The sequence below is a fragment of the Brienomyrus brachyistius genome, chromosome 1 (genome assembly GCF_023856365.1).
Source record: "Brienomyrus brachyistius isolate T26 chromosome 1, BBRACH_0.4, whole genome shotgun sequence".
Lineage (NCBI taxonomy): Eukaryota > Metazoa > Chordata > Actinopteri > Osteoglossiformes > Mormyridae > Brienomyrus > Brienomyrus brachyistius.
In genome coordinates, this window is record NC_064533.1 from 26,732,461 (window position 1) to 26,756,765 (window position 24,305).

Sequence of the window (24,305 nt, forward strand, 5' to 3'; positions counted from 1 at the left end):
CATCTGTCTCATGAGTAATTTGACTCTGACTCAAGGCACTTTGGAAAACAGCAGTTCAGTTGCTAAGTGTTGCAAATTCTTTTATTGCAGATGGGTGATGTTAGAAACACAATGAATTTGTGACCCAGATAACCTGTCAATGTCCCACAGTCTTTGTCCAAAGATTTTATCGATAGTGTCTTCAACTGCAAACACAAAATTGTAAATCAGTTAAACGCAAAGTAAACTTTATTGTTCCTGAACCACAAAATAGATTTCTTTGGTTTTACAAATTCACTAGTTACAGTCTTTGAGCTATGACCCCCATGACCTTATCTAGTTACAGGCGTGTTGCTATAACCCCATGACTTCATTCCGTTCCCTCCCACCCTTTTGGAAAAATATGTTCCCACAAAAAGGAGAAAAAAAAATGGCTCTACATCTGTCTAAAACCCACTGTTTGGTAAATCCCAGAAAGGACGTTATCTAACAGGAAGAGAGAGAGAAAAAAAATCATCCATTCACAAATTATCCAAACTGAATTTCAGTCAATTAAAAAAAACTATAATTAGTATTTTAATAACAGAAGCTATTACACAATTCAGATTGTTAACAGTAGATCAAAAGAGGAAGAAAGAGTGCATTGAGAATACAAAAGACATTGGGAGGACTTACAAATATATCTTATGAAAAACCTTCACGCAGCCAATTTACATGCACACAGCACCCAGCAAACAGAACAGCTGGGGTCTCTGCATAGATCGGCTCAGCTTTGACCTCGACATTGCTTCTTTCGTTTTCGTATGTACATTATTCACAGATTTCAGTGGTGTCCGATTTAAAAAAAAAAAAAAAAAAACTATTACCACCTGCTAACCGGTTTGTAGCTCATACATAGATCATCCACATGCCTTTGAAGAGTAGGGAGAATGGTACCACAGGTAATGAGACCTACATGTTCACCTTTCCTGCATAGGCAGCAGAAAATCACAAATCTGTAACTTTTTGGCATTGGTACCCTTTGGGTGCACAGTCCTGTATCAACTCAGTGTAGTCTTGTTCAATATAACAGTGTGTATTGCAGCTGCTAAATTTCGATTGACAAATGCCACATGCTACTACCTTCAGGAAAGGGTTCAGGTAATGACAAAGTACATCTTCATGCCTTAAATTTTGGTAATATAAAATTCCTTGATATTTTATGCCTTAATTGCTGAATGAAACAATTTGAGTGTAACTGATCGTGCCTCTTACACCACCAGATAGTGTGCAACATTTTTGGTGAAGGAAATTTTAATCTTCAAGACCAAAAATTCTGTTAACTCGTCTTGTGTATTTAGGTGACTGACCTCTGTTTCCGAAGACATAAATATAAAACACACAATACAAAGAAATGCACATATCTTTGCTTTAGATGAATTCTCTTGAACACAGTTATTTAACAAACACGTTTTACACACTCGGATTAATACAGAGATGTATGGAGACGTATTGGGGATACACTGATAAAATAAGTTACTCTAAAATCAGTTTTAAAAAGTTTTTTTCCTACACAACAAGTAGGGGTAGGGCAATATACAAACATTGCAGAACAAATGCTGAAATATGTGTTCGGGTGGCTGCTTGCGTAGCAGAAGTTTTAAGCCCTATTTACACTCTTTCCAAAGCTCTGTGATACCCTTGAATTTTACAAGCCATTCAAATAAAACACCTCCCAAATTAAAAATTAGTTAGTGAAACTGCTACAATTCATCTCATTTTTACTTCATTTTTTTTTTTACAGCAACCAGAGTGGCAGGAATCGAACAGGATTAGTCACCAGTTAAGTTGCAAACTGAAAAAGTGTAAGAGAAAAAAGAAAAGAAAAGGCTTCGGACCCCCCACCCATCCTGCTCTATCCATTTGGCGGGGTGCCGCTTGTACATCCCACCCCCCACGTGTGTGATTCTAAGGTATCTCGTTTGTAGTGTCATCACTCTCTCATGGAAATGTCTCATGTCCTCAAGTGGACATTGATGAGGAAGCTGATGTGATTCCAGAAGATGGGTTCTGTGGTGGAATTGTGGCGGAGCTCTGGCTGGCTCGCGATGAGGCTCGTGTTGCTGGTGCGTGTGTGTGTGTGCGTGTGTGTGTGTGCGTGAGAGAGAGAGAGCGAGTGTCTTGGCGATGGTCCTCGGGAGCGTCAGCTACGTGGGGACGGCGGTCTCCAGGCTGCGGCGGCCCTGCCTCAGCTTGCGCTTGTTGCTGTAGAGTGCCATCTCCTCCAGGGCTGAGGACACAGGCAGCAGAGGGGGCACTTCTACAGCCGGGTCTGCAGGGGGTGCTGCTGCTGCATAGGGAGTGACCACAGATGGGAAATGAAGAGAACATCAGTGAATTTACATCAGTGCTAACTGGAAGACAATGTTCTAAATGGATCTTAGTGGAATACATTGTCCTGAATCATCAATGAAGGCTGGATAGCTGTTCTTAATGCCCATACATTTTCCCAGAATGCTTGGGTGAATCTCAATAAGCGTACTTGACTTCACTTGTGTACCCATTCTCCATTCTAGTTCCACATCTAAGAACACAAGTACAGGAGGACGGTAAAAATCCATGGATGTTGGTCTTGCACTGCCCCAAATATCAAGGGTACTTTAGTTGCACTTTAGGGCTGTGCCTGGCAGGCTGTGGGACACCCTCAGCCTCAGGGTGACAGCCTACCACCATCCTGCCAGTGCTGCTTTACGTCTGACAACCGATAGTAACAATTTATGCTTACTCTATGTAGCTGGCACTTGAACCGGTGACCTACTGATTACAGTACAGTACAGAACAGTTTTATAACCTGCTGTACCACATACCGGCCCTGCTAACCCGATCTCGCAAAGCAATTTCCACGCAGGCGATTAAAGCGTGGTGTCTAGCAGACTCCAGCAATGCCACAGACCAGAAAAAGGCGGATGGCTACATGGTCCACCTCTGAGGGATGACATGAAACCAGCAGAATTCACATCCAGAGGGAGCACATCCACACAGACCTCATCCCTCTGTGATTCACATCCAGAGGGAGCACATCCACACAGACCTCATCCCTCAGTGATTCACATCCAGAGGGAGCACATCCACACAGACCTCATCCCTCAGTGATTCACATCCAGAGGGAGCACATCCACACAGACCTCATCCCTCAGTGATTCACATCCAGAGGGAGCACATCCACACAGACCTCATCCCTCAGTGATTCACATCCAGAGGGAGCACATCCACACAGACCTCATCCCTCAGTGATTCACATCCAGAGGGAGCACATCCACACAGACCTCATCCCTCAGTGATTCACATCCAGAGGGAGCACATCCACACAGACCTCATCCCTCAGTGATTCACATCCAGAGGGAGCACATCCACACAGACCTCATCCCTCAGTGATTCACATCCAGAGGGAGCACATCCACACAGACCACATCCCAAGGCGATTAACATCCAGAGGAAGCACATCCACACAGACCGCATCCCACAGCGATTCACATCCAGAGAGTATTAGCAAAGACCTCAGTCTGCCTAAGCAGATTGGAGCACAACACTGAGAACAAGCACCGCGGAGCACTGACACACCCCCAGCTTAGTAAAACCCAAGATCAGGTGTAAGATTAGGTTTAAACCACTGAGCAGGCTGTTAATGAATCTCACACCAAGCACACAATAAAGCAGAATCACCGTTATTTATTTATCACACACACGGGTATCCTACCAAAATGTGGCAGCTGTTTATCCCAGGAAGTGACCTGGAGTGAGCATAATCAAAGGTCAAAGTAGGGACCAGGTTAAAGGTCACGGAGCACTGGTTGCCTTCCAGCTCTGTAAGCCCATTCAGTCCCAGGCTCTCTGAGCCAAGTGCTGAGTGTCGACGCATCTCCCTCACCTGGGCTACTGGAACCGTCCATGTGGCCGTCATCAGCAGTGTCCGGGGACTAGAAGGCAAGAGGGGAGCATAAGCCAGCAGCAGGGCAGGGGGGTTGGGGTCAGACACTCAAAGCGCTACCAGGACTGTCTGTCCATCGCAAACTCATCAGTTCATCTAAGGAAACCAGCCTCCCATGAGAATCTCTTAGAGATTCATCCCTAACCATGCTGACATGATGAAGCAACATGTCCTGCTGAACATCCTGAAAAAAATTACACAGCTATACATGCAATCATGTATCTATCATTTAACAGCATCAGATAAACAATATAAATACTTGTGTTTAACCTTTTGCCAATCAAATTCATCAGCTGAATATAGATGAATATGATGATATGAACCTTCTACTGTACTATGCATCCATCTAATTTCATGTACAGCAAAAACATTGAACAATAGGGTGTAAGGATCCCATTTTTCTCAGATTTTTCTAATTATTTGAACTAACGAAGAATTTGATGTCTAACTTAGCACTTCTAAAGGTTTGTCTGACAGCTCCAACACCTGAAAGGGGGAGGGGGGGGAGAAAGATGTGAACATCTCAGTGACACTGCAGGACATCTGTGCCCCACATGCTCAAAGATGCACTTTAAAGAATATCAGGAGGTCACTCAACACACAGCTGGTTAGACACAGTGGATTCATCCATGGCAGGCAGACAAACACACAGAGGAGCGGCCGGCTCTACGACGAGCCCCATACCCAGGGGGAGTTAACAGAGGACACAGGACGCCGTTACAGACAGAGCTAGCGCAAACAGATCAGTCCAGACCCAAGGAGAGCTGCTCGCTCTCAGCACTGGGCTAGAAGACGACAACGGGCATTGAGCCTGGTCTGGTTACTCAGACTTGAAGAATCGGTCTTATAAATAATCGCGGATTCAGTCTGGTGTATTACGGTTCACGTATGGAGAGAGAGACCTCATCACACCAGGCACAGCCCATCGCTGATGGTGGCACCATAGAACGTTCTGGGTGTCTGCAGCGCGGGCTCTTTGCGAGCCATGTGACCATGTTACTGAAGTCCACCAAACACACATCAGACACGTGGCGGGACTCTCCCAGTGGGACACGTGAGGGTGGGGGGGGGGAGGGGGTGAGTGGGGCTGGAGTGGGGTGGCAGGGGGGGTCTGGGATCTGAGCATGCAGCTGGTGATACCTGGATGTCGTATACGGGTTTTGAGGAGGGGATTGCTGCAAACTGCCGGTAGTCAAACTTCTTTTGCGACAGGGACTAAAAGGACAGCAGACTGCGGTGAGAGGAGGAGAGGAGAGTGGGAGTGGGGGGAGATCGGGGAAGCCCTGCATAGGGAGTGCCACCTTCTGGAGCCCCAGGCTGGGGGAGGAGGCAGCATTCAAGATACTAAACTGGAGACCACTGTTAACTATCTACAGAGTAAACACGTCGTTCAAAGGCATTTCGTAGACAAGGAAAATTAAGCAGAAGTAGTCTGCTTCAGTTCATCCCAAGCCTACAAGCCCAAAAATGAACCAATGAAATCATGTTTAGCATTTAAGAGAAATATAAAGAGAATCTTATTTGAGGAGGACGACGATTTAGGATAAATAATCTGTTCCGGCTAATTCTGAGCCTATAGGCCCAAATACGAGTCACATTTAACAGAGAAATTTCACGACAAATTAAACCAGCTGTATTAGCAGACCATCCCATATTAGGCAGCCCTGTACTACTAGAAGGACCTGAAGTAATTCAGAGACTAAAAGGAACTTGTAGTACAAGTTTGAATAAATTGAAGTACCCGCACTCCCACAGCGATGGCTGTCATACTGGAGTCTTGCATCATTCCCCCACCCAGCCACCCATTTCTGACACTCAAGGCTGCTTATTTATCCATCACTCAAACACCTTGTTTATCTTTTATCTAAGTTTATTTTTATAGTAAAACTCTGAATGCATCTTTCTTTCTGTCGCAGATTGCAACCCTTGATTGCAAAACCCATGCAAGAATTCCATTATACTTCTGGCCCTGCACATAGCCAAGCACTTTCAATTCAATTGAATATCATGAGAATGAGCACATGGGCCTATGCGCAGCTACGCAGCACCCCCTAAAGGTCACACTGGCTCACTGCAGGACCGCCGTGTTGCCGTCCTTACCAGCCTGCCTGGTGATGTCACACAGCGGGAGGCTGGATCTGTCGGGAGGGAACCACACAGAGAGACAGCTCAGCCGGGGGGCAGGGCCACCTTTAACACGCCGCGAAGTCGCCTGGTGGGGGGCGACGCACTGACCTTCCAGTGGAGTGGGCGATGGCGTAGGGGCGGGGGACGGCGACTCCGTCAGCCGCTCCAGTGTTCCGCGCTTCTTGGCCTCACGCGATTTGGCTATGACCATCTGGGCCTTCAGGGCATCCTGCTCCAGGGACTTCATGCTGTGGGAGAGGGGAGACTGTCAAAGAGCAAAAGGGGCAGCAAGGACAGTAGGGAACCACAAAGCGACAGACAAAGGCTGGGGAACCAGGGCAGAGACGGGGCTGAGCTACATCGGTCTGCTCCTCACAGCGAGACTCTCCAGCCGCTCTGCTACATCACAACATGCAGCTCCGCAGGTTCACATTCAAAAGCCACTACCTAAGCTTTTCAGAGCTACCAGGCATTAACAGCTGCCATTAACATCTCAATCACATCTCCCCCACCAATGAGACCTATGACTATTTCACATTCCCAATCATTTACATTGCATTAGCATATGCTTATATCCAAAGCAATATACATTTTCTTTGAAAAAGCAGGAGCACAGTTCCTGGAGCTATTGGGAGTTGAGTCCAAAAGTGAAATCACTGTCAATCCTGGGATTTGAACCGGTAACCTTCTGAATGCTAGTATCACATCCTAACCTGCTGAGCCACACAATGCCCCCAGACACTGACTATGTTGCATATACCAGCTGAAATTAGACCATTAGTTTTATTGCTTTTCTCCCCGAAGAGGATGTATCTAACTTTCAGATCAATCCAGGATGTTCCAAACCTGAACACGGAGTTTCTCTTTTTTATTTAAGAGAACATACATATTTAACAAATTCTTTTATCGAAAATAACACACATTTTTTGAGAAAACAGGGTCAGCCAGACCCTGGTGCAAATCGGAGTTAAGGGCTTTGCTCAGGGGCCCAATGGTAAAATCACTCTGCCCACTATGGCATCTGAACCAGCAACCTTCCGATCACATTTTTAATCAGGAGAAATGCACAACATGCTGCTATGAGCTTAGAGAATATAGAGGCATAGCAAATTACAGGAGTGAAAACTTGAAAAGGAACAATACAACTGATGACTGGCTTATGTTATATTCCGGAAGCTTCTCATTCCTACAAAAACCATTCTGCATGTCTGCGCCCTGGTTTCCGGGGCCTTGATGCTTGCCGTGGACTTCGGAATGATGACACAGACACACCGTGGAGGAACTTCCTGTAGAGACCACAGGGCTTCCTATAAAGGTCACGGAGGCGTGAGGTCCACACTGGCATCTGAGCGCCTGGTGATTTAACCTTCTCTCCCACCAGGGGGCGTGTTAGCCATCCACAGAGCTGCAAAAAGCCGCATGCTCTTTGGAAAAAAAACCAGTGACACACACGGGGAGAGCAGGATGGGGCGTTAAGGAAGGGGGGAAAAAGGGAGGAGGAGTGATAAAGAGGGGATCAGATGGAAAGGAGGTGAAGGAGCAGATCCTACTGCAGAAGGGTAGCAGAGGCATGCAGAAGAACACAGGCCAGCATTCACAGTGTAGAGGTGAAGCTCTGCAAAGCCATTCACAGCCCCCTTCCGTGCCCAAGCACACCCCCAGAATGCGGCGTGGCAGGCGGGACGGGGGGGGGGGGGCGGGCCTAACCTGGCACCGGCAGGCTGAGGGGGTGGGGTGCAGGCCTGAGACGCCCTCACTCGGGATTGGTAGAGCCGTTTGGCCAGGTCCTGTTCATACTGCCTAACGTCCTCCTCTAACCCATAGGGCCTGACCCCCGCAAGGAGCAAGGGAAGGGGGGACCACGGGGGGGGCGGGGGGAAGAGTTCAGAATAGAGAGGACAGGAGGTTACATACAGACAGAGAGAGAGGGAGCAACAGAAACACCGAAACGAGGAGGTTCAGCAAGAGGGAGGTCGCAGCTGGCCACCAGGGGGAGACAGAAGACCCAGCGTCTGCAGGAGCGGAGTCTGAGCTGCTTTCCGAATCTGGGAAGAAACTCCTGGAGAATCCTGGACTGTAAAAGAACTGCTGAGAGCTCAGCTCCTAAAAACCTGAGCGGGTCTGACCAGTACTGTTCATCTGCAGATGAGCAAGGTGGCTGCTGAAGTGGCCGGCCTTTGGGGACCCTCATACAGTCCAGATTCTTGCTCCCTCACAGCTCCCAGCACACCTGTACCAGCTATTCATTGGTTGGTCCAGGTCGTGCTGGGAGGGAGCTAAAATCTGGACTGTCTATGGATCCCTCATGGACCGGGTTAAACACTGGCTTAGAGAAAGCAGGTGACATCTTTTCGACTGATGTTATTCCCCCCCCCACTAACTACTACATAACTTATAAAAAGGAGTATATAAAAGCTGTATAAAAGAATTCTGGGAGTTCCTTTAGCACCAACAGGAGAGACAAAGAGAAGAGGTGGGGGAGAGACAACGCCATCTCCAGATACACATCCTACCACCCCCCTCCCCCCCCCGGGGCCTCGCCTACCGTGCTGCTCTCCACATGGCCCTCTTCTCGGCCTCTAACGCCCGCTTCTCGGCCGGGGACAGCTCACGATCGCCCCCCGGAGGCAGCTCGGGGCTCTGCATGCGCAGCCTCTCCTGCTGCCGCCGCTCCGCCTTGGCCGTGCGGATGGGGGCGCTGGATCCCTCGGGGTATGCCGGAACCAGGCTGGGGGAAGGAGAGGCAAGGAGAATGGCGTCAGCTAGCAAGCTGAGGCACCTTCACTGCAAGCTGGGACTCGCGCTCCTGGATGGCATAACGGGGAGGAGACCCCATGGAACACACCCGGTGATGGAGCTGGGCCTGTGCTCCAGCCTGAAGGTGTCCTCCAGGGAGTTCCTCTGAGAGTCTGGCCTCCTGTCAGAAGATGATTACAAATAAGGGGCGCTCAAACCCACACAGCCGCCGCCCCGGCCGTCAATCGCCATAACCACACTCATGCATATCTTCACAGTGCTGAATGTTCACATGCATCCTTTACACGTACCGTCCATATATACTTAACCTGTGTCCTGCAATGGCAATGCATTCTGACATGCACACTACATACCATTTTTCATCACACTCCGTTTCATCTCATAATTACAGTATTTGAGGTGTGAAGATGTTTGCGCACTGAGCGAATCAGCGAAGCATGTCTGCCTAGCATTACTTGGTACCCTATCATATTACATATAAAACTCTTAAATCCTGGAAAACATTCATACAGAGCTTAACGCTGAGACAGGAGTCGAACATTACCCTGAAGTTGGGGGCGTGGCACAGTGTCGGGGGGAGGAGCCAGAGGGAGCACGCACACTCTCGACCTTATACTCCACTCCATCCAGCACCACTTTGCCCTGCGCCTTCAGGTCAGCCATCTGCTTAGCAAGGTCCTCTTCCTCTTCCTCCTCATCATCATCCATTAGGAACTCTGGGGGGCGCTGGTCGACCTTCCGGGCTTTTGGCGTGTGATGACAGACAGTGAGGTTCGACAGCGCATTTCAAACACGTACGGCTGTATCTTTAAAAGGAGATTCCCTAACTGAACATGCCTGTCTTGGGACAGTGGACCCCAGTCATGCTCCTGGAGGCCCAACACTAAGGCCAGTTTTATCCCAATCATTTAATTACCTTATTAATAAATATACACTACATAATCAGCATGTAAAATACTTTATCAGGGATGACGGTACCAAGATAAAAACTGAATATGGCCTGTAATGTTATTTTGGTTTAAAAACGCTGAACAGACCTGCAGGGGTGTTGTGTCAGTTTGCAGTTTGGCTAAACTTTGCTGGAGAATTGGCTTTTTGAGGAGTTACCGTGCCGGAGATTCTGAAATTTCCAAATGCTTCCTAATTCTGAACATTTTTCTTTTGAACTGTCTGATTCCAGGGCATTTTTTTCAGCCGATTAAATGACTGAAGACAAAAAATACTTAATTTGTAAGCATACACAGTTTTATTCTTTTAATTATATGTTGGTAAAACATTTAACAGTTGCATGTAGTAATTGTATATTACTGTTTTTTGCAAACTTGTTTTTGATAGAAAAACTGACGTTCAGAATTTGGTTTCCATGGGACTGTTGAGGCAAGATTTAGCCCTTTGAACAAAATAATTACCACTGCACTTCTACAAAAATTGAAAAGAAGGTTATCTATTAATCAACCAAGCATGGTCTTATATTCAACAGCAAACAGCCGTGACTGGTCATGAAGAATTAGGCAGGAGAAATGTTTAAAAGCTTAACGAGTAGATGCCTCTACCATGTTGCCGTGATAGAGAAATGCACTAAAACAGTAGAACTTAATTTAATTGCTTATGGTGAAACAGGGATGTGTGACAAAAAGGGCTTGTGAGAATATCATTCCAAATACGTGAACGGAGTCTTTCTTGCGAAATGCGTGAGGCTTGGCAGGTCTGACTGGTAAGGACTATTAAAATTAAAAAAGACGTCACCGTAAGAATTTATTAACAGGCCAAATCCAACCTAACACGCTTATTGGATGGAAAGCCACATAGAGGGGTATCCCGCAGAAACGTGGCGAGAAGCAGCAGCCAGCCACCGCCGCTCACCTTCCTCCTCCTTCATCTTCTTCAGGTCATCCTCCCCCACCAGACACACTCGGGGGCGGGGCTTGCTGTCGGGGGTCTGCTGCTTCATGTCCATCTCGAAGTACTTCTGTCTGTCTCTAAAGGAACGCTGCTCTGGGACTTCCAGGCTGCCGCTGCATGTGGGCGTCTGTAGGGGGCGCCGGCAGATCCGACACCGAGAGCACCGTTTTAAAAGCAAACTGCTTGAGTGGCAAATTTTCATTGGCTGCTATTGGAACAAGCCATGTCCTTATCCTATCATCAATTTAGTTCAATACAAAATAAAGTAGGAGCTCCTAACTGGGAAAGATGGCAGCTGACAGCAGTTACATTAGCGCTTCTTTCGTACGTCGGTCACTCAGACACTGGACTCACCTCTGGCTTGGGTGTGTCAGGGCTCCTTTGGCTGAAGGAATCCTGGTAAAAGAAAAACAGCAACACTTACCATCCGTTTGTTACTGAGGGGGAAAAATAGGCATTCCTATTCATCAGGAATCTACTAAAATATTGTCATTACCATATTATTATTTTCTGTTTAGCCTGTGTATAACCTACTAACTGCCATTCTGCAGTCTCCAGAGCAAGACAGATTTTCAATTCACTACAAGCTGTCCAAATGTATAGGAAGATAAGATAGTCAGGTGACAGAGGGTTTCAGATAGAGAGAGAAACCAGGCATCAGAGAGCTTAGGTCTGGGACGATCCTAGGAGTGGCCATATTTCATAGAGGGAGTAACCTTATCATTAGCGGCCTATCAGCTTTCAGTGGCCCTGTGGCCCCACCCTTGTACACATCCAAGGGTCAGGGAGATGAACCAGCAGGTGCGCCGCTGCGAACCGTCACGGCGCCCCCTACCTGCTGCAGCTCCAGCACTGCCATAGAATGCGGCACGGCAGCAAAGGCTTTGTAGGCCTGCTTGGCACTGATGGGGAACTCGTCGGGGGTGAAGGGAGAGGGGGTGCGAGGCTGTGGAGGCGGGGGGGAGGCAGAAAGACAGGAAGGGAGACAGGAAATAGTTAGGAGGACAGAGAAGCAGGGTTAGGCCCAGGGGGAGGAGCCAGAATATGGGTGGGAGAGCGAGGGACAGACCCTGTAGGGAGGGTCTCAGTGAAGAACACAGGTTACCTGGTGTCAATTAAAAACATGTCATGCAATGTGAGGGGATACAAAGACCACCTAAAGACAACAGCAGGGCGGATTCTAAAATTTTTTAAGGTGGAGGGCATAAGAGGGACCATAGTTCATACAGGGGTGCCAACCATATCATTAGCCAATGATATGATCTGAATTAGTGACAGGGGAGCAGGTATTCTGGGAGCCAATCACCCTTCAGGTAGGGCCAATACCCTTGTGGTCTCACCCTTTAAGCCACAGTGTAACAGTCAGAAAGGAATAAGGGAATGTGAGCATGGGATTTAATCCACAGGAGGATTCTGGGCAAGTGGAGGCTGGTTTGAAACCGATTGAAGTTGAGAGCATTGCAGGCCGAATGGGACTGTGGTTGTGATATGAAGTGCGAAAATGGCAGAGTGTGTTAGTAACACTGCCACTTACAGAGGTGTGGGAGGAGGCGGGGAGGAAGGCGCGGTGGGGGGCCGCACTGGGACTGCCCTGGCCATCCAGGCTAATGGGCGAGCCGCTGTGCCGCATGCGAGAGAGGGGCTGGATCGTTCCAGGCTTTGTCTTCGAGACAGAAACATAGAGGAGGGGTATGGTTTATTTTCCTTGGTTTTACTTTTAAATGAGGTCACACCTCTTCAGTGAGGTATTCCACCCAAAAACTTATCACTAAGAACAGTCATAAAGTAAAACCGATAGGTAATGAGCATCAAGAGACAAATATGAAAGTTTCCATTTACATTATGGTCTCAGATATTTAGGTACATTTGATACTGCCATCACTACAGCATACTCAGTCTGTGTGTACAACAAAGACAAAATGTTGTAACCATATATTCTGATATTTACAGTAAAAGGAGAATTCTCCCAAACCATTCATGGTTTCTACTCCTCAATGAACCCTTAGAGTTGTGGGAAGATAAACAGTCTTTGAGATGATGGGCCTTACTAAAAGATCACCAACATGTCTTACTGAACTTAACATGGATACTGAGAATATTCTTTACACGAAAATCACACTTGAGCCTTAAGAGGAGCTGTTCTATTCTAAACATACTACATTTAACATTGTACTGCTACAGCCGGAAGAGCAGCATATTAGCAGACATTAAAGGGCACGTACAGGGACGCTGTCCTTGGGTGTAACATGGGAGGAATAGTTAATGCTTGCCTGAGGAAGATGGAAAAAAGAGGAGAGTTTAACAGGCCTGAAAGCGATAGAGCGATACAGGGAGAATGGAGGGAAAGCACCAAGTGACAGGCTGGGAAAACCATGTGTGATTCGGCTCAACTCCACTGGAAACCCCATCCAAGCAAGGGGATGAGCAAGCAAACCTGAGCAGTGCTCGAGTATTAAAATGTACGCATTAACATAACGAATAAACATCCAGTGCTTGCAGAAGATGCTCTTGTGTCTGGTTATATGTGCTGTTGATCTGCAGTGGTGATTCTGGGATGTTTTTAAGAATGGAGGCCGTAAGGCTAACCCTAACCCTAACCCTAACAGAGGAAGCAACAATATCATTAGCCAATGAAACATTCTGAATGAGAGAGTGGGCCAATCACCTTTCACAAGGGGCCTGTGACTGTGGTCTGAGCAGAGTTACGATTAAGCTTATCAGCAAGTTAAGTAAAGCGCCATCATCCTCGTTAACGAATTCGGCCGACATAGTACAAGGCAGCCTGTAACTGTCGTTAGAGAGCCTGCCCTGGGGTCTCCGTCCCACTGGGCCGGGGCAAGCAGGCCCACGGGCCACTTACGAAGAGAGTCTCCCCCCTGAGGGCGAGGGGGTCCCGGAAGGAGCAAGAAAACTGGGGGATGGGGGACGAGGATGAAAAGGTAGATGGTGGAAAGGTATATACTGTTCGTCAAATAAGCTCCTCATTCTGGGGGAGCAGGAGAGTAAGGAGGGAACTGATGAATGAAAGGATGGGGGGAGCCATCTTGGCATGTACTCACCGGCAGGGGGCTGGGGGGGTACGGGGCCTCTCTGTTGGGGCTCCTCGGCCGGGGGGTGTCAACTGACGGAGACTGGTACTGTCACAAAGAAACATGCACAGGGATCAGACCCACAACTTACAAACGTGCCCTCAGGACGCTCTTTAAACAGCGGGACGATCATCATGACCCCCCCCCTCCCAGAACACACCTACATGTGGCAGGTTATTGCTGAACAGCAAATTGTTACTGTCTGAGTGTAGTTAGTGGGCACAGCTGCGCTGCATCAGGCTGCATGTATAACCTGAGGTGAGAGGTGTTACGTGACGGTGATGCAGAGCAGCAGCACGGCGAGCAGCGGGACCGGTGCAGCTGGCCGGCGTGGAGGGGAAGAGCAGGGAGTCTGCATGGCCGGTGGCAGACTCAGTAATGCATGTATCAGTACAGTGAGCAAAACATGAGCCCAGCATTTCAGACATGGGGCAATTTGCCTAAATACTGTCTTAATACTGCTGAAGCATGTTTAAGATGAATAGAGAAAATCTTCATACTACTACTACTACTACTAATACTAATAATAATAATAATAATAAACAACTATAATGTTATGTGGCTCAGTGGGTTATGGACACTCGTTGTGATTGACATATCTCACTGCTGGGCCCTAGATCAAGGCCATTAACCCTCAACTGCTCCAGGGATTGTCTGACCCTGCTTTGGGTATAAACACAGGTTCAGGTGGAGGTTTTTCTGAGCTAAATTATGACTCTTAGACTGGATCACATTGTTGCTGACTATATAAGACAGAGGCATGCTGTGAGGTCAGATACATGGGGGGGGGGGGGGGGGTGAATTCCTTAGGTCTTGCATAGGACAGTGGGATGCTAACAAATCAAAGGGCTCCCGTGCACACACGCACTAACACATACACAAACAATAAGGCAGTAATAAACAGCATCCTGATAGGAGGAATACAGAGGCACGCTCTGAACCCCTGCTATCACCATGGGAGCAGCTGCAATAACCATTAACACTACGGGTGCGGTGAAGCCATCATCCAAGCTCCGTAGAGGTGGCTGAAGCCAGGGGTCCAGGGGAAGGTGCCGGTCGGGTTAGGGCAAATATAACCATGCCGATGGGTCACGCGGCCCCTTGCCTTGCTGTACAACGAGGTCTGCAGTTGGCCCTGCCGGCCGTAGCCCACAGGTGGCCCAGACAGGGGTTGCTGTTCCGGGGGACAGCCCCTACTCTTACGGTTGGCAACCAGGAAAGGGTTCTCACTGAAGAGGATCGGCTTACAGTCCACGAGCGATTCCTCGGGTTGGTCAGCAGGGGGCGTGGCTTCCTGCCCAGATATGTGCGACGACGGGGAACTGTTGAGGTTGTGGCAAAGGGGGGAGCCCTTGGCAGGGGGACACCGCAAGATATGGGCTTCCAGGCTGGAGGCCGGGGACAGGGTGGGGCTGACCTGGGGGGGCTCTGCAGGGTTGGAGCCTACAGACTCCAGAGAAACGACGAGATGGGCCTGTAGGGGCGCCTCCATGGGGACGGTCAGAGTGACGGAATGAGAGAACTGAGGGGGAGCAAGGAGAGACAGGGATGGGGAGGGTGAGGAAGACAGAAACAGGAGCACACAGAGGACTCATGGATGGAGGGATAAAGAGAAGAGGCACTAAAGACTAAAGCATAAAACCAGGAGACAATGTCTAAGCCAGGTCCAATGAATCCCCCCATACTCCACAAGTCCAATGGCCCTGGACTGAAAGCCAGCTAGAACTCGCCTGCCTACATTCCAAGTCTGGAGAGGTTGAACACCAGGTGCCCACCAATGTTATATAATGGTGCCCTGCCCATCAAAACACTAAGGCCGTTATGTTATTTCCAAGATCGAGCGACATCATACCACGCCTTCAGAAAGCACACGACCAACGTGCCATTTAACATAAACCATACAAAAACCTGGGCCTTCAAGCTACATGGCGCAGCTCATTATATTCACATTCTAAAATAGCAGTGGCTGGGGCAGTGACTGGCTTAAAAAGCAGTACTGACTTCAAACAGCCTTTGAATCTGGGGGGGGGGAGGGGGGTAGGCATTCAGTACCACAAGAATGGGGTTACATTAATATCCTGTGTTGACCTGTTCATATAAGGCCATAAGGGCCAGCACCAAAAGCACTATGGGAGGGCAGCAAAGGGCCAATATGCCCCCATCCCCCCCACCTTCCCCCACACACAATCACTGCACCACTGCATCTACTCCAGGCATTCGGTGGGGGTAGGGGGCATTACCACGCACATACCATGTAAGGCACTGGCAGTACAATACAGGGAGCAAATGCACTCTGCTCATGAACAATGCACGATTATCATCTGCCACACCACAAACGCCAGTTATCAGTATTAACGGACAGAAACCCTTAACCAATCAAGCACTACCAAAATCCTACGGCGATTACCAGGGGATTGAGTTTAGTCTACATTGCTGTATGTAACCTAAGAATACCATCAGCAACAGCTGCATAGCCGTGGTAGATTAAAGATGTCCAGAAAAAGATCTCATGGGCGATTAAAGCATCCTGTACGAGCCCTGACATCACTCTGTGCTGACCTACAGTAGATGGGAATATGCTTTAAAAAAAAACAGGGACCCAGACTCAAAGCAAAGAGCAACAGGGCTGTGGCGTGAAGACAAAAATGGCAAAAACCTAAGCTACTAACCAATGACGACATCCATGTGGCCCAGAACATTCAAATATACACACAAGAAAGGCTGAACCTCCCAACTTCGAAGAGCAGTAAGAAAGAGTGAATGGATTGAGAAGAACAGGAAAAGACAGCAAGGAAAGAGAGAAAGAAGCATGGCACTCACAGTGGGGCGGTAGTGGGACCGAGCGCAGGGGGATGTCCTTCTGGCTAGCATTCAGGACACTGAACATTAAGCCTCTAAGTCTTACATGCAGAGCTCCACCCCCAGCCCATCAAACCACTGCCTGAAAGGGATTAAAAATAAACCGCCGCCCCCCAAGTGCCAGCCGAGCTTGGCAGCTGTCCACCACGTACGGGGCGCCGGATCCTTGAATACCTCACTCGTAGGGCCCTCTGGGGCATGGAGAGCACCCCCTCCCCCTCCCCAACAGATCATGTCCTGCAGTATCCTGAACTGCACCTAAATGCAGGGCTGGACGGAGGACAAAGAGCGCTCATGGGATGACAACAGAATCACAAGAGATACGCTCAAATGATGCATGAGTTGCATCCTTTTTTAGCTAGCGTCGTTTTGTGATGGTGCCACTGGTGGGACAACTAATCCTCCATATATATATATATATAAATAATACTCCTAAATATTTTTTTGTACCATATACATTTTTAGTAGATTTCCTGCACTGGACATCTTGTTTTGCTTACTTGTGTATACTCTGTTGCAGGTTGGTTTTTGTTCTATGTTAATACACAATATCATGTACTTCATTGTACTTTAAATGTGACCAATGGCACCAAAGCAAAATTCCGTGTACTTGCGCTGTCCATGACAAATAAAGTTGATTCTGATTCTGTATTTAAAGATGCTTTTCTTGCAGGTGAGATGCACTGAACAGGGCTGACTCTCTTATTGCCTGGACATTCAACTCAGTCTGGCTTTAGAATCTCAGGTACACTTCAATAGAGGAGGCACTCTGAACAAACCCAGCGCGTATGCATGCGTAATGTCACAATGGGCTGCTGCCCCTCTCCTCATGCACAGGCGGGTAGTAGTAAGTTTCATTGCATCGAGTGGAATGTAAGGAACCCGGGAAACGTAACCCACAACCTCTGGTTATCCCATCATTGAGAGGCACTGCTTGGGAACCCAGGATGGAAACACTGGCTTGCATTCCACTTATCAGAAGCACCTGCTTGGGATCAAAGGTCAGGGGTCCAAGAAAAGATTCCTCAGAGAAAAAAAATATTTCAGAAGGAATGCTATTCTCAGATGAGGGAGGGTATGGGTGTGCCCGCAGAACACAGACAAAATACAAAGATTAGCAGTTCATGTTTGGGGTTTTTAGTATCAGATCAAAAAATACACCAGAAATGCTTTATGTCCAGCTCTCAAGTTTCAGGAAATTATCTTTTCTACCCAAAGAATTTATCCTTAAACTTTGGTAATTTACTTATGTTGTTACTGCATAGAAAAATCAGCTTCTGCACCTTGTGTAGAAACAAGGACATCCAGACAGCAAAACTCCTGCCAAGTTATCTGCTGCCAATAAGAAAATATGATAAATCTAAAGCGAACAAAAGCACGAGTCGAGTTTATAAGCCTAAGCATATTATAATGCATCAAATCAACCATTCCTCAAATCACCCACCCACCCATCTATCCATAAACCCAACCAACAAGCCGCAAACACATCCAACCATCTAACCAATCTGTCATCCTCACACCCTAAGAACAATCCCACTAACCACTGATCCAACCAGTCATCCACACACCCAAAAATCCAACCAACGAACCATCAATCCAACCAGTCATCCACACATCCAAAAATGAACAAATGAACCAACCATGAAAAGAACAAACCAATGAATGAACGAACAAATGAATCAACAAACGAATGAACCAAAGAACAAACTAATCAACAAAATAACCAAAGAACTATACAACCAACGAACCATCTATTCAACCAGTCATCCACATATCAAAAAACCAACCAACTAATGAACCATTTATCCAATAAGTCATACACATACCTAAAGAACTATCCAACTAGTCATCCACACACCCAAAGAATGAACGAACCAACTATCAAATGAACAAACCAACAAATAAATGAACCAACAAATCAACAAAAGAACAAACCAACATCTACCAATCAATGAACCAAACAAACCAACGAATGTACCAACCAATGAACTAACAAGCTAAAAAACGAACCAATGAACAAAAGAACAAACTAGTCATCCACACACCCAAACCAACCATCTGCCAACCAACAAACGAACCAGTCATCTACACATCCAAAGAACCAACCATCTATCAAAGAACCAACAAACGAACCAACCAAAGAACAAACCAACCAGTCATCCACACACCCAAAGACATAACCAACCATCTACTAACAGACGAATCAAGTGATCCACACACCCAAAGAAGCAACGATCAACCAAGCAACGAACCAACCAATGAACGAATGAATCACAAACCAATGAACCAATGACTGAATGAAGTAACACATGAACCACCGAATGAACCAACCAAAAAACAAACCTATCAATGAACCAACAAACCAATAAATGAACCAACGAACAAATCATCCATCCATCCATCGGGACTCTGAACACATCCCCAGCACAATACTAATGGGCACCTATGTCTTAACAGATAAATGAACAAAGCTGAAGCATTCAATAGAGGAGAGGTCCTTCAGTGTCCGTACCGTAAGGCTGGGAACCCAGAAAAGCCCTGTGAGGAATTAATAGGACACAACACAGGTCAACGCCGGTACCAGCGCGGGGTGCTCACCTGGCCGAGTTTCTGCACGGCAGAGCTGGGCAGGGCAGCCAATGTCCTGTAGTCCAGTTTGAGGGGCCCAGCGTCCAGGTCCTGGAGAAGAATGGAAGTAGCAGGACACGGAATAGGGACAATAATCAGGGCTTAAGGTATGATGATTTTTGTGAGCAACTTTTTGAGACAGCAGCATGAAAAACCATGCTTGAAGTTGTTCTGCCATCCAAGCTGATGATTCTGTACTTGAGTATTCATGCCTTAACAAGCCAAGGCCGTTCCTGTGATTACTGACTGTCCAGCAAGCCCACGAGCAGAAGTGGAGAATGGACAAGGGAGCCCTCACCTCAGTCTCCTTTTCCAGCACGCGATTGGCCTCCTCACGCTCCATGCGCATGCGCTCCTTCACCAGAGGGGGGCACCATAAAATGGGGGAGGGGAGGGGGTACCCAATCACGCAACAATACATGCAGGAGATAGGGGGATGATGTCAGAGGAGGATCAACAGACCAAAGGGGAAAATGATGTGGGTGAAAAAATTAAAAAGGTGAAGGGAACCATGGGAATTAAGTAGAGAAATGATGGATTCCCAGACACACCAGAGATTGAGAGAGAAAGAGAGAGAGGTAGAGAAGAGAATCCACACATGTTAGAAGACAGGTAGTCCCACTGAATATTCCCACAAAAAGGCAGCAGAAGAGGACAGTGGGTCACAGCAGGACCGGGGGGGGTGGGGGTGGGTAGACACTAACACTCCCGCTCTAACGTGACCATCCGATGCAAGCGATGCTAAGGGTTAGCAGATCATCACTACGACACAATGAAATACCTGCACACTCAGAGCTGCCGTATGCTGAGCCAAACACAGAAACCTTTAGCCACCATTCCCACTCACCAGCTTCTCCAGCTCCTCCTTCTCCCACTGGGACGATTCTCGCACCATCTCCACCTCCTGCACATAGACAAACGACATTTACCCAAACAGACATGTGTCGTGATGAGACAGCAGTGGTCTCCGAATACGGGTTTTAGTCTGAACATCTATCACATGCAGATTTTACTGATAAAAAGAATCCATGAAATTACTTGATAATTTATTATTCCTATTATCTATTATAATTCATTAATCCCCACGAGGAAGAAGTTCAAAGTTATTATACATTAGGCCTGCATGATATCACATCACAATGTACTGCCGATTATATGCTGCATGCACAATAATCACCAGGACTTTAGATAAGGGGCGAAACATTTGTCCAGGCGCCAGCTTTTCAATACTTTACGGACATTTACTTACGCTCACAATTTGGCAAACAGATTAGTAATTAATGTGTACCCCATAAATTAGTAATATGCATTAATTCGATGTATCCTTATGTTTATTAAATTTGGTTAGTGGAGCATGTGACATACTCCTGTTTTGGTAAATCATGAAAGTGAGAAGTACAGTGGTGAAGAAAGGGACAGCTCAGCAGCCACAACATATTTTAAAAGAGGAGATAATAAGCAAGGTAAAAAAGATGTGTGTGGTGTGATGGTACTTTTAACAGTTTATAGTCTGGCATGTTTATTAAAAAAAAGCTATGACAAATTTATACAGATCACTAACTTTTGGGGTCATAATATAACTCTCATTCATATTTTAGATGCCCTACTAATCTGCTAACCAAATTGTGGGCCTAAGTACGTGTCCATATAGTAACAAAACGCCGGCATCCAGACAAATGTTTCGGCTGTTATCTAAAGACTATTATGTGTTTATTTCAGCAAACGACTGCGTCTGCTGTTCTGTTGGGGGAAGATGGCTCACCTTCTGCAGGATGTCCATCTCCTCCGGGCTCAGGTCCCTGTCGATAGAAGAGATGCTCTCCATGCTGTTCTTGCGAACGATGCCCGCAGCAAAGGGGTTGGCAATGATACCAGGGGATGCCTAAGAGAGCAGGAGTGTAGACATTAAGGCACGTAGACGCCAAGGAGGTAAAAGAATCCACTGCTCTGGGTAGACAAATAAAAGTGAGCTTTAGCAATAAAGCACAAACCGCCAGAGGTGGAGACAAAATGACAAAGGAGAAATGGGAGCAGGGGGACGCAAAGGAGGAGAGGAAGGGGAAGAAAGGAGGAGGTGAATAATGCTGTGTTCCATTTACATCAGAGGAGAGAACTTGGAATGGCGTCACACACAAGTTAAATGCGTTCCAGTACAGCGAGAAGAAAAGCCATTTACCAGCCATAATACCAGGGACCCGTTTCAAAAAGCTTAGCCAGATAACTTGTCGGACTTAATTTATCCCAGTTTAAATGGCCTTATACCGTCGTTCACTTACATTTAGCCCAGACTATGTTAAATCCGACAAATAACCCCACTAACATGAAATCCAGTTCTAGCCCGGTTAATTGTTAGCCATTCTTAGCAATATTAGTTGACACATTACGTTGTGTTTTGCGTATAAAACTCTGTAGGAACACGTCCACAGATAGTTGTGCACACAGTTCTGGTCAAATTAAGACGCAAGTGCTAAATAAACAGTATGAAACTTTCACTTTTGCTGAAAAGGGGTGCAGCCATCTTGGATTCAGAGTTTGGGATTGTGTCATTTCCTTCAAGTTCACGAGTCAGAATTCCAGCCTGAGGGGGCCTTCCAGTGGAAATTTCTGACAAGGAATTTATGAGTTACGAGTTCAAATGGAACACAGCATAAGGATCAGGAGGAGACAAGAAAGAAAACCAAAAAGAAGGTATCATGAGGAGGATAGGATGACGGAGGTCGTGGGAGAGAAAATGGAAGTGGTGAAGGGAAAAAGAGAGGAAGAAATGGACAAAAGAACGACAACAAGGAGAACAAGAAGGCGACATAGGAGGAAAGATACAGGAGGAAAAAAGATGACAGGAGGATGAGAAGAAAATGGAGGAACTGAAGTATGGAGAAGGGGAGGAGATGACTAAGACAAGAAAATGAGGTCACATATGAGGAGATGCAGGAGGAGAACAAGGATGACAGAGGAGGAGAAAACAGGAGAAGGGAAAAGAGGAGAGAAAGGGGCAGAGGAGGTGACATATGAAGAGAAGAAGACAGCACCACAGGTACAGTGTGGACGGGTCTCTGGCGGTCTGCTGGCACCTCGATGGCAGCAGCATCCTGCGGGTCAAAGCCATCGCACACCAGCACGGCCAGAGTGTCTCCTGTGGCTCGCAGGGCCCGCACAGCCTCCGTGTGCGTCATGCCCAGCAGGCTGTGGCCGTTCACCTCCAGGATGCGCATGCCTACCCGCAGCCGTCCGTCCCTCGCAGCTGCCCCGCCGGCGCTCACCTGGAAAAAGCATGGCATGGCAGCAAGAGGTCAGGACCCCGCCCCTGAGATCTAATCCGCAACTGAACAGGAACACCTCCCACACGATGGTCACCTTGGAGATGAAGATGCCCTCGTCAGTGGGGTCAAAGGGGTTGCCGGTGTGGCCCCTGGCCCCCCCACGGATGCTAATGCCCAGTTTCTCTCCGGGGAACTTCTCGATGACGATCTCCTGTGGGGGGGGGCGGGGGGAGGAGGGTTATTAAATCAGGAAAGCAGCAGACCCTTTGCCAGAACAGAATCCTCCCATCTAGGACCAGGCCTTCCAGCTCTACAGCCACAGATGCCTTCCTGTAAAATCACGCAGTCTATGATCGATATGAAAAGTCCCACTATTCAATAAAAACACATCTAAAATGTGTCTTCTAAACAAGTCAAATTAATTTTAAAGAGCAAAAAACGGAGAAACTAAGGCACTGAAGCTGATCCTAAGATCTTAATGTGGAAGTGATGTACAGTAACGATGATGTTACAGGTGTATTGATCTGCAATGGTTTATTGGTTTGGGACTGATTTCCTTCTAAATCAGACACAGACAGTAAGGGTTTTGAATTGATCTTGGCATATCGTACACATTTGGGCTGGGATTTCCGATTCAAATCAGTTTTCCGTTACACCCCTAAAAACAAGCACTTCCAGAGCAAAGTACTTGGGGTGACTGAGCTGAATATTGAGCGTATTCCTTCAAAGACCCAAAATGGGGTACAAGCCAACACAAGATTCACCTTAAACAACCATCTTACCCATATTTACCAATCACACAATGCATTCAGATAATATCTTGATCCCTGAACTTTATTTGTAATAAATTTGGAAAAATGTCTAAAATCCTGTTTTCACATTGTCATTATGGTGTTGATTACAGATTTAGGAGGGAAAAATGAATTTAAATATTTTCAGCATGAGGCTGCAACATAAAATAATGTGAAGAAAGGAAAGCGAACGCACTGTATGGACCAATTTACATTCAGGAAGTGCATCTGTACACGAAACTCCAGCCAACTGCCCCCCTCCACACAGATTTATATGCTTTAATATTATGATTCTTTCCCGTTTGTTGATCGCCACCTTTTTCTGCAACAATGGCTGCATAAAATCAAAGACACATAGGGCCCGGTTTTGTCAGAGTTAGGGTGAGGTCCGCACCTGCATGCCGGGCGGGGCGGGGTCACGGCGAACCAGCAGCTGGATCTCCTGCTTGTTGGAGAGCAGCGCTCGCACGGCCTCCTGATGGGTGGCGTGCCGCAGGTCGATGGAGTTGACCTCCAGGATGCGGTCGCCGACCCGCAGGCCGCTCCTGCAGGCCAGGCCATTGGGGATCACCTGGACACACGAGAGGTGCGATAATCCATACGGAGGAGCAAACCTTATCAGCCAATGATGAGCTGTGAACCGGGGAGTGACAGGGGAGGGAAACTCCACACAGGATCCGGCTGCTCAGTTCCTCAGGCTCACCTTCGAGATGAAAACTCCAGGCTCACGGACGCCAAATGGGTGACTGGCGTGGTCGCTGCCTCCGACGATGCTCAGCCCAAGGGGGCCGCCTGCCTTCACCAGCATCACTTCCTGTTGGCACAGGAAGTAACGGTTATAATTATGACAGGATGAAATCAGAATTCATTGTTATCTTTATAATGGCATCTCCCTCGCTAAAAAACTCTCTCTGGTAGATTAATTCATTTTAAATAAAAACGAAAT

The 24,305-nt window shown here is 47.3% G+C and overlaps 1 protein-coding gene across 18 annotated transcripts in view; it reads right to left on the reverse strand.

The window, feature by feature from the left end:
* Window positions 1-54: 54 nt before the first annotated feature.
* The window catches only part of scrib (scribble planar cell polarity protein), a 77,444-nt gene continuing 53,193 nt past the window's right edge, over window positions 55-24,305 (reverse strand). For 3 of the 18 annotated variants that reach the window (XM_049005683.1, XM_049005695.1, XM_049005829.1), the window contains 23 exons: window positions 24,063-24,173; window positions 23,754-23,930; window positions 22,663-22,779; window positions 22,380-22,568; window positions 21,071-21,190; window positions 20,156-20,212; window positions 19,607-19,663; window positions 19,279-19,359; window positions 14,927-15,343; window positions 13,792-13,869; window positions 12,267-12,395; window positions 11,568-11,678; window positions 11,087-11,128; window positions 10,694-10,859; window positions 9,375-9,573; window positions 8,919-8,990; window positions 8,619-8,801; window positions 7,781-7,900; window positions 6,182-6,321; window positions 6,047-6,084; window positions 5,087-5,161; window positions 3,887-3,935; window positions 55-2,308 (listed from right to left, as the gene is read on the reverse strand). In XM_049005683.1, the coding sequence (XP_048861640.1) occupies window positions 2,166-2,308; window positions 3,887-3,935; window positions 5,087-5,161; window positions 6,047-6,084; window positions 6,182-6,321; window positions 7,781-7,900; window positions 8,619-8,801; window positions 8,919-8,990; window positions 9,375-9,573; window positions 10,694-10,859; window positions 11,087-11,128; window positions 11,568-11,678; window positions 12,267-12,395; window positions 13,792-13,869; window positions 14,927-15,343; window positions 19,279-19,359; window positions 19,607-19,663; window positions 20,156-20,212; window positions 21,071-21,190; window positions 22,380-22,568; window positions 22,663-22,779; window positions 23,754-23,930; window positions 24,063-24,173 (2,871 nt within the window). In that variant the 3' untranslated portion in view covers window positions 55-2,165. Of the gene's footprint in view, window positions 2,309-3,715; window positions 3,750-3,886; window positions 3,936-5,086; window positions 5,178-6,046; window positions 6,085-6,181; window positions 6,322-7,780; window positions 7,901-8,618; window positions 8,802-8,918; window positions 8,991-9,374; window positions 9,574-10,693; window positions 10,860-11,086; window positions 11,129-11,567; window positions 11,679-12,266; window positions 12,396-13,791; window positions 13,870-14,926; window positions 15,344-19,278; window positions 19,360-19,606; window positions 19,664-20,155; window positions 20,213-21,070; window positions 21,191-22,379; window positions 22,569-22,662; window positions 22,780-23,753; window positions 23,931-24,062; window positions 24,174-24,305 lie in introns of those variants that run through there. The other 15 variants (XM_049005760.1, XM_049005772.1, XM_049005798.1 and 12 more) reach the window with 15 other exon arrangements.